Source organism: Lepidochelys olivacea (assembly GCF_965140295.1).
Source record: "Lepidochelys olivacea isolate rLepOli2 genome assembly, chromosome: 13".
NCBI classification, from domain to species: Eukaryota; Metazoa; Chordata; order Testudines; family Cheloniidae; genus Lepidochelys; species Lepidochelys olivacea.
The window spans coordinates 4938260-4946985 of record NC_140423.1 but is presented as its reverse complement, the minus strand read 5'-3'; the positions used below and the strand labels follow the sequence as shown (position 1 = coordinate 4946985).

General features: G+C 42.9%; 1 protein-coding gene across 1 annotated transcript in view; it reads right to left on the bottom strand.

Annotated features, from left to right (window-relative positions):
- The window catches only part of PRPF6 (pre-mRNA processing factor 6), a 34748-nt gene continuing 26022 nt past the window's right edge, over positions 1–8726 (bottom strand). The window contains exons 19-21 of the mRNA XM_084645321.1: positions 7207–7321; positions 4844–4970; positions 1–1523 (exon numbers count right to left, since the gene is read on the bottom strand). Coding sequence (XP_084501447.1) covers positions 1371–1523; positions 4844–4970; positions 7207–7321 — 395 coding nt within the window. The 3' untranslated portion in view covers positions 1–1370. The remainder of the gene's footprint in view (positions 1524–4843; positions 4971–7206; positions 7322–8726) is intronic.

Sequence of the window (8726 nt, the reverse complement as noted above, 5' to 3'; positions counted from 1 at the left end):
TTCAAAGCGAAACACAAGACAGTTGTATTTTATAGCATCCCATTACATCTGTACAGTTTTCCAGGCAAGTGACAGGTTTTCTTCAAGCAACATTCTATGATGATACATACTTAAAAAAAAATCACTATATCCTAATATACAAATGCTATTAAATGAAGTTGGAGACGTTTGTATCTTTCAGTTGGTGAAGAAAATAGATACAATCTCTCTGGAGGACATTTCTTTTCACTCAAAGGAGGATCAAGAGACCGAAAGTCACCCCTTTGGGTCAAAAAATGGCACTGCTCATAGGTTTACAAAACCTTACTCATGAACCTAAGACAACTTACAGGGGCTACAGACACAGAGATAATCTATGTGCTCCAAGATCATCCCAGCAACAAGCTAGTTTCTCCATTTGAGTTTGGAGAAGTTTTTCATATCCATCCATCCTGGAGGTCAGCTTCAGTTGCTAAAGCACATGGCTTCTTAATGGTTCTAAGAATAAAGATTTTTTCTTTAGAGAGCCTCAAGTTGTTTTTACCATGTTGTTTTAACACTACTGCTGTAGTATTACAGTGAAATTATTCTATTAAAATAATATGCTTACATTATACATTTAAAAATTAGAGAAAATATCACTAAAAATAGGTTCTGGTTATTGAATTTCACAAAATGCTCAATTATGAATAGTTTTCCACAAAAATCTGACCAGGATTCTACCCCAAAAGTTGAGGAGGCAGTTCCAGTCTAGCTTTGTCACACCAAACACACATTTTTGCCTTCCATTTCTGCCACCATGCCCTTCTTTCCACCCCAAAATTCCAGGCATGTCTTCCACCGATTATTGTTCTTTGGTTCCTCTATTTACTTTAAGCCTCAGTATGTTTAAATATCAAGGAGACAGCTTTGTTGACAATGAGTCATTAAATGGGCCAAACACCAAGAAACTGAAGGCCTGGCTGACAGGAAGAGAACTCATGCCAGGGAAGACACCAGAGGAGTTGCAAGTCATCAGAAAGTGATCAAGTAATAATTAAGGTTTGAATTTACAAAATGGGTTCACACATCCGAATGAGAATGCCCATCAAACCTATGCAAAATTACTCAGCACCACCACCTGCCAGCAATGTTCACAGAAGACACCATAACACAAATGCATCTGATTATGCCACACCAACGACGTCAATGTGCAGTCTCAAGGGCTACCGCAGAAGTGGAAGGGACTGTCTCCTCATCTTAATATTTTTTTTGGAAAACCAGGGGTCCTCCTTTGTTCCACCAACTTCCTTCGTTTACTCTACGCAATTGTGTTGCTGGCAGGGTTGGAAACGTATAGCAAAGGGGCCGTGTCCTCCAGGGGTGATTGACGCAGCTGAACACAGCATACTCTAGAAGGCATTTTTAATTTTGGCAGCCACAACGACTAGGATCTCTCCAATTTTCTTCTGCCAGTTCTCTATGTCCTTGGACACTTCACACCACAGCTCTCCATGGCGGGGCTCAGCATTCTCACAGCGCTTTTTCACCTCTTCCTGCTGCTCCTATGGAGGAAGGAAAACAACAGGCTGGGACTACCTTAATCCCCCAATTCTTTCCCCTAGCTGAGCAAGAAGGTCTTCAGATCCTACCGTTCCTCCTAACGCACTGGTACATTGTGCTGGAAGTTAAGGGCCTATACAAACCATTAAAAAAAGAAAAAGCGGTGGAAATCAGGGTTAGGAATAACTGAAGGTTAAAGATTGGCAGCAATGGCAACTGTTCTGCTTTGCAAAGCAGCCCAATGGCTGACAAACTATTTTTGGTTTTCCACCATCTACCTTTCCCCACATTCTTTACATAGTTGCTCTTCACAGAATCTAAGATTTGTGGTGAGAGAACACACAAAAACGGATATTTTGCGGAGTTATGAATCTAATACGGTGCTCTATAGCCTAGTCTTAGTACATTCTAGGCTGCCAGACAATGAAACCGTTTCCCTATTCACAGTTCAGGCAGAATCAAAGCAACTGTGGTGGACGCTTTCCTTGTGTTGCCTTAACACATCACGCATATCGAGGGGGACTCATCTCCCTGAAGCTGAGAAGTCTCACATCAGCTCAGTACCAGGTTTCTCATGAGCATTACATAGGAACTGCCATACTGGATTAGAACAATGGTCCATCAGATCCGATATGCTACTTCCAACCGCAGCCCATATAGATATTTCAGGGGATGGGATAAAAACCCTCATAAGGGACAATTATCCAGCAACACCTATAGGGAAGCTTCTTACTAACCCCAAGCAGCTAGCGGATGGCTTACGCCTTGAAGAATGAAGGTTGATCTCATACATTTTTGTATCTGCTAATGTAACTGTGGATGGCCAAGACAGGCTGCCAACTGTGTCGCGTTCTTTGTGGTGGTGTTTTTTGAGATATCACTCCTGGTGGACTGAGTGGAAATACTATCTTTGGAGGACCACACAGAAAAATTAGTGTGCGTGGGGTCAGTGCTCAACAATGCATATTTTACTGCAGCTATTATTGGGGTAGCAGTTTCTAATTTTTAAATCTATATTATTTTTCCATGCTGTGATATCTAGTGAAATTGGTAAAGGAACACCAGAGCGCGCATGTAGAGAGAAGTGCATATTCGGCCTAACCGTACAAGAATTGGCGGCTGTGATTGCAGAGCCATTGGCCATTATCTTTGAAAACTCGTGGCGAACCGGGGAAGTCCCGGATGACTGGAAAAAGGCTAATGTAGTGCCAATCTTTAAAAAAGGGAAGAAGGAGGATCCTGGGAACTACAGGCCAGTCAGCCTCACCTCAGTCCCTGGAAAAATCATGGAGCAGGTCCTCAAAGAATCAATCCTGAAGCACTTGCATGAGAGGAAAGTGATCAGGAACAGCCAGCATGGATTCACCAAGGGAAGGTCATGCCTGACTAATCTAATCGCCTTCTATGATGAGATTACTGGTTCTGTGGATGAAGGGAAAGCAGTGGATGTATTGTTTCTTGACTTTAGCAAAGCTTTTGACACGGTCTCCCACAGTATTCTTGTCAGCAAGTTAAGGAAGTATGGGCTGGATGAATGCACTATAAGGTGGGTAGAAAGCTGGCTAGATTGTCGGGCTCAACAGGTAGTAATCAATGGCTCCATGTCTAGTTGGCAGCCGGTATCAAGTGGAGTGTCCCAAGGGTCGGTCCTGGGGCTGGTTTTGTTCAATATCTTCATAAATGATCTGGAGGATGGTGTGGATTGCACTCTCAGCAAATTTGCGGATGATACTAAACTGGGAGGAGTGGTAGATACGCTGGAGGGGAGGGATAGGATACAGAAGGACCTAGACAAATTGGAGGATTGGGCCAAAAGAAATCTGATGAGGTTCAATAAGGATAAGTGCAGGGTCCTGCACTTAGGACGGAAGAACCCAATGCACAGCTACAGACTAGGGACCGAATGGCTAGGCAGCAGTTCTGCGGAAAAGGACCTAGGGGTGACAGTGGACGAGAAGCTGGATATGAGTCAGCAGTGTGCCCTTGTTGCCAAGAAGGCCAATGGCATTTTGGGATGTATAAGTAGGGGCATAGTGAGCAGATCGAGGGACGTGATCGTTCCCCTCTATTCGACATTGGTGAGGCCTCATCTGGAGTACTGTGTCCAGTTTTGGGCCCCACACTTCAAGAAGGATGTGGATAAATTGGAGAGAGTCCAGCAAAGGGCAACAAAAATGATTAGGGGACTGAAACACATGAGTTATGAGGAGAGGCTGAGGAAGCTGGGATTGTTTAGCCTGCAGAAGAGAAGAATGAGGGGTGATTTGATAGCTGCTTTCAACTACCTGAAAGGGGGTTCCAAAGAGGATGGCTCTAGACTATTCTCAATGGTAGCAGATGACAGAACGAGGAGTAATGGTCTCAAGTTGCAGTGGGGGAGGTTTAGATTGGATATTAGGAAAAACTTTTTCACTAAGAGGGTGGTGAAACACTGGAATGCGTTACCTAGGGAGGTGGTAGAATCTCCTTCCTTAGACGTTTTTAAGGTCAGGCTTGACAAAGCCCTGGCTGGGATGATTTAACTGGGAATTGGTCCTGCTTCGAGCAGGGGGTTGGACTAGATGACCTTCTGGGGTCCCTTCCAACCCTGATATTCTATGATTCTAAGAGCTGTGGCATTGCTAACTGATCCTGAAGAATCCCCCATCCTCTGCTTCAAAAGCAGAAACTACACACTTCAGTTTAAGAGTAGATGTGCAATGGCAGTGAGCATTCAAGATGGTATTTGGCTTGACAATTACCATTTCCTGCAGAACCACATAGAGAACACAGATGGGGTACACTAGACTTACAGTTGCTCTGATCTATAATCAAACACTAGGCTTGCACACAATTGTTTCCCAGCCACATAAAGCTGTCTGTAAAGATACATAACCTTTTTTGTTTAGAGCTTTGAGATAGCTGTTCTGAAAGGTTCTGGATTCATAAAATGATAAAGCCATTTGTAGGTTTACATTTTCCTTTTGTAAAGGCAGTCAGTTGCCAATTTCTGAAGGTGAAATCTAAAAAGTAATTCCATCTATTAACAATGCTGGTTTTAAAAACATCACGTTTTAAGTCACACTGCTCATAATTATCTAGTTAGCAAAAGCAGTCTCAGCCTCTCACTCCTCAGGCCAAGTGTAATGCAGAGCAACGCACTCTCTGCTAGGAACAGGGTGCCCTTAACGGCTGAGCAGTAATTCCTGTTGCTGATTAATCTGTAGTGACGATGGGCTGCAAAAACAGTCCTGATAGCCAGCTGAAGATGGGATGGGCACGCCACACCACTCCCCAGGAGGTCACGGCTTCTTTCTAGAGAGAGAGAGACACACTCTCTTACCTCAGTGCCATGCTGGAGCTCGAATTTGTAAAAGAAAGCCCAGGCATCCCCCAGGTCTGAATCTATCTTCACTGTCCGATGGAACCATTCTCGGGCCTTGGTTATTTTACGCTCGCTCCAGAACAACCTGTTGTGGGAAGGAAAGAGAGAAAAGCAGAAGTGGGCAGTTGGCAGGTCATTCTCTACTTGCAGAGACAACTGGTCATCTGACACAGTTTAAAAAGTTCAGCTCTTGGCTCTCCCAGAACAAAGGGGGCAGCTATGCAAAAGAGATCCTTCTGCTTGGGAAGGTGGAAGAGGGACTACAGAGGTGAAATGGAACATCCACTGTTTCCTTGCTGATTGCTGAGTCTAAAAGGGTAAATTAGCTCCCAACCCAAAAAGGAAGCAGGTGGGAGAGTCAGATGTTCTGAAGAAAGAATGTTATTACTTTTTGAAACCCAGACAGAATCTTCCTCCCTCATTTGCTTATTGTCAGTCAATCATGCTGCCCCAAAGTCAGAAAATGACAGGATTAGGCAGGCAATCTTATCTCCCACCCCCACGTTCTTAATGTTTTGAGATGATCTTGTAGCTATCTAACAAGCTATGTACAATCTTTAGATATTTGGAACTTATCTAAGTCCTGTACCTACAGAAGTGTGTCCAGATTTACGAAGGCCAAGCTCTAAAGCAGAACCCATCGTACCATGCATGTATATAGTGAAATACTAAAATCTACTGAAACAGATGTACATTGAAAATCTATTTCAATGCAAAAGGGTAGGAGTGGGATTTAGATGTTTAAACCCAACTTTTGCACTCACATTGCCTGTCACCATTTCTAAAATTTTCTCATGAATTTCAAAACTTCTCCCCCCAAGAACTACTCAACTGTGTCAATATTTTATGGGTTTGGTTTCTGTACATCAAATAGAGTTCAATTAAAACTAGCGAGGTCTTTATGAATAGGAGGCTGTGTGATTGGCTAAGCTGCTAAGTTGTATAATTTTATGGTTTGATAACATGATTGATTTTTAAGCCTTATGATACTCTTGATTGTTCGGTGTTAGATAAACTGTGATTTAAAGAGCATGAACACTGATAGGAAACAGACAAAACACCTGCAAAGTAACAATTTGCAGTAACTTATTTACTTTTAACAAAAGCTCTTCACAATCATGTTACAGCCCTAGGTATCAGAGATACATACATAAGACTCATTATGGGAGGCGGAAGCAACCTGTGCTGGGTTTAGTTTAGCTACTAAATAGTCTGAGGCTGTACCAGAAAGGGCCTGGAACCAGTTTCCCTAAAGCGAAAGTTAAAATTCTTCTCCTTTGCCGACAAATCTCAACAAGTCAGCTGTCATTGTCTGGCAGACCCTAGTGCCACAGTAACTGGAGTGAATCCTGTATGATTTGCTTTGGCTTACAAGAAAAGTTGTGAAAGAGTTGGGCACTGTTTTACACACTTCCTCTATTAAACTCTTCTTGTATTTACAAAAGAAAAAACAACTGGTTTCAATCACTATTGCACTAAAATCAGCCCTGCACTTGAATGGAGGCCCTTAACATAAAAGAACAGGAAAAAAGCCATGAAGCACTGTGTATTAAAGTACTAGCCCTTCAACATTCGATAACTCAAAATTTGGTCTAGGCAACAAGAGAAAAATGATATTTTAGTCTTGTTTCAATTCCTAAATGGACATTTGCCTGCTTCACAGAAGCAAATTCAGCACAATTGGCAGCTTATACACAGGAAATGCCCAAAATGAAACAGCATGGGATGACGGAAGCAGAGCTGGAAAAGCAGAATACAGCAGGTCAAGATTATGGGCCACTGGCAGAATTTGGGGACTAAGAGGGCAGGCGGGGAAGAGACGGAGTTTAAATAACCTGTCCACATTAAACTGGCACAGTGGCCAGCGCAAGCAGCCCCATGCTTCCATAGGCATGAACAACATATCCTAAAAAGTAAAAGCAATGACAGCTTGTCTTCAAGTCTTTGTCAAAGTTATGTACCAAGGTATCTCCTGCTAGTAATGTTTTCAGTGTACATAAACCTAACACTAGAACAGATCTCAGCATGAATCCACTGTGTTCCCCACTGTACTCCTACACTTCCTAGCTGACATTAGTACTCTGAGAAAAGGCAGACAGCTTGTGTTCAACCAAGCGAAAGAAGCTGATCTGCACTGATGCTCAGAGGCAGCTACACAGATGCATCAGTTGTTCCTGGATTTGAGGCATATCAATACTGTATTGAAGCAAGACCACGTGATACCGATCTGCAGCAGTGTTTTTGTTGTGTATGTGACCTCAACTTGTGTACAGACACAAAATGTCTATTTTTACTTAATTAAAATAGGAATAGCAACTCACTTGGCTACAGCCAACAGGACGTGAGGGTCGTGCTCACACTTCTTCAGGGCATCCACACTTTTGGTCTTTCGCTGTGGTCTTGCCTCAAGGAAAATTGCTTCTGACCATAGGATTCCTAAAAAACAAATAGGAAGATTCCAATTTTTGTTAAATCAGAGATTAAAAGGCCACATTACCAAGAATAAGGAGTATGATAGAAGCTTAAATCCAGAATGGAGTGTCTTTACTGTCTCAGACTTTCAGGCCAGAAGGGACCATCGTGATGATCTAGTCTGACCTCCTGCATATGGCAGGCCACAGAACCTCACCCACCCACTCCTGTAGGAGGCCCATATCTTCTGGCTGAGTTACTGAAGTCCTCAAATCTTGATTTAAAGACTTCAAGATACAGAGAATCCACCACTTACTCTAGTTCAAAACAGCCAATGACCCATGCGCCTCACTCTGAAGAGGAAGGCAAACTCCCTCAGGGTCTCTGCCAATCTGACCTGGGGAAAAATTATTTCCCAACCCACATATGGCAATCAATGAAACACTGAGCATGTGGGCAAGAACCACCTGCCAGACACCTGGGAAAGAATTCTTTTTAACTCAGAGCCCTCCCCCTCTAGTGTCCCATCTCTGGCCAGTGGACATATTTGCTAATAGCAGTCAGGGATGGGCCATAGGCCTTTGTAGGCAATCACACCATCCCCTCCATAAATTTAGCAAGCTCAGTCTTAAAATAAGTTAGGTTTTTTGCCCCTACTACTCCCCTTGGAAGACTGTTCCAAAACTTCACTTTTCTGATGGTTAGAAACCTTCATCTAATTTCAAGCCTAAACTTATTGATGGCCAGTTTATAGTCATTTGTTCTAGTGCCAATGTTGTCCCTTAACTTAAAGAATTCCTCTCCTTGCCTGGTGTTTATCCCCCTGATGTATTTATAGAGAGCAATCATATCTCCCCCTCTACTTCGTTTTGTTAGGCTAAACAAGCCAAGCTCCTTAAGTCTCCTCTTGTAAGATAGGTTATCCATTCCTCTGATCATTTTAGTAGCCCTTCTCTGCACCTGTTCCAGTTTGAATTTGTCTTTCTTAAAGACAGGAGACCAGAACTGCACACACTATTCCAGATGAGATCTCACCAGTGTCTTGTATAATGGTAACAACACTTCCCCATCTCTCCTAGAAATACCTTGCCGGATGCATCCTAGGATTGCATTAGCCTCTTTCACAGCCGCATCATATTGGTGCTTCATAGTCATCCTGTGATGAACCAACCTAATGCTCAAATAGCTCTTACCAAAACTCACTAACTTTGTACTGAATGTTTCTTTATTTTGTGCTCTGCAGTATCAGCTGCTATTCCCCGAGTACTGAGACTCCAGCTTTGAAGAGTTTCCACAATACACACTCTTAGCTTTCCATTTTCTTTGGTACTTCATACACTAGGTATGTGCCGGCCCCAAAGACTTTCAGCTGAGACCACCACACAATGGGAACAGTGCAATATAGAACTATCCTCAAACCTCTTCTGGA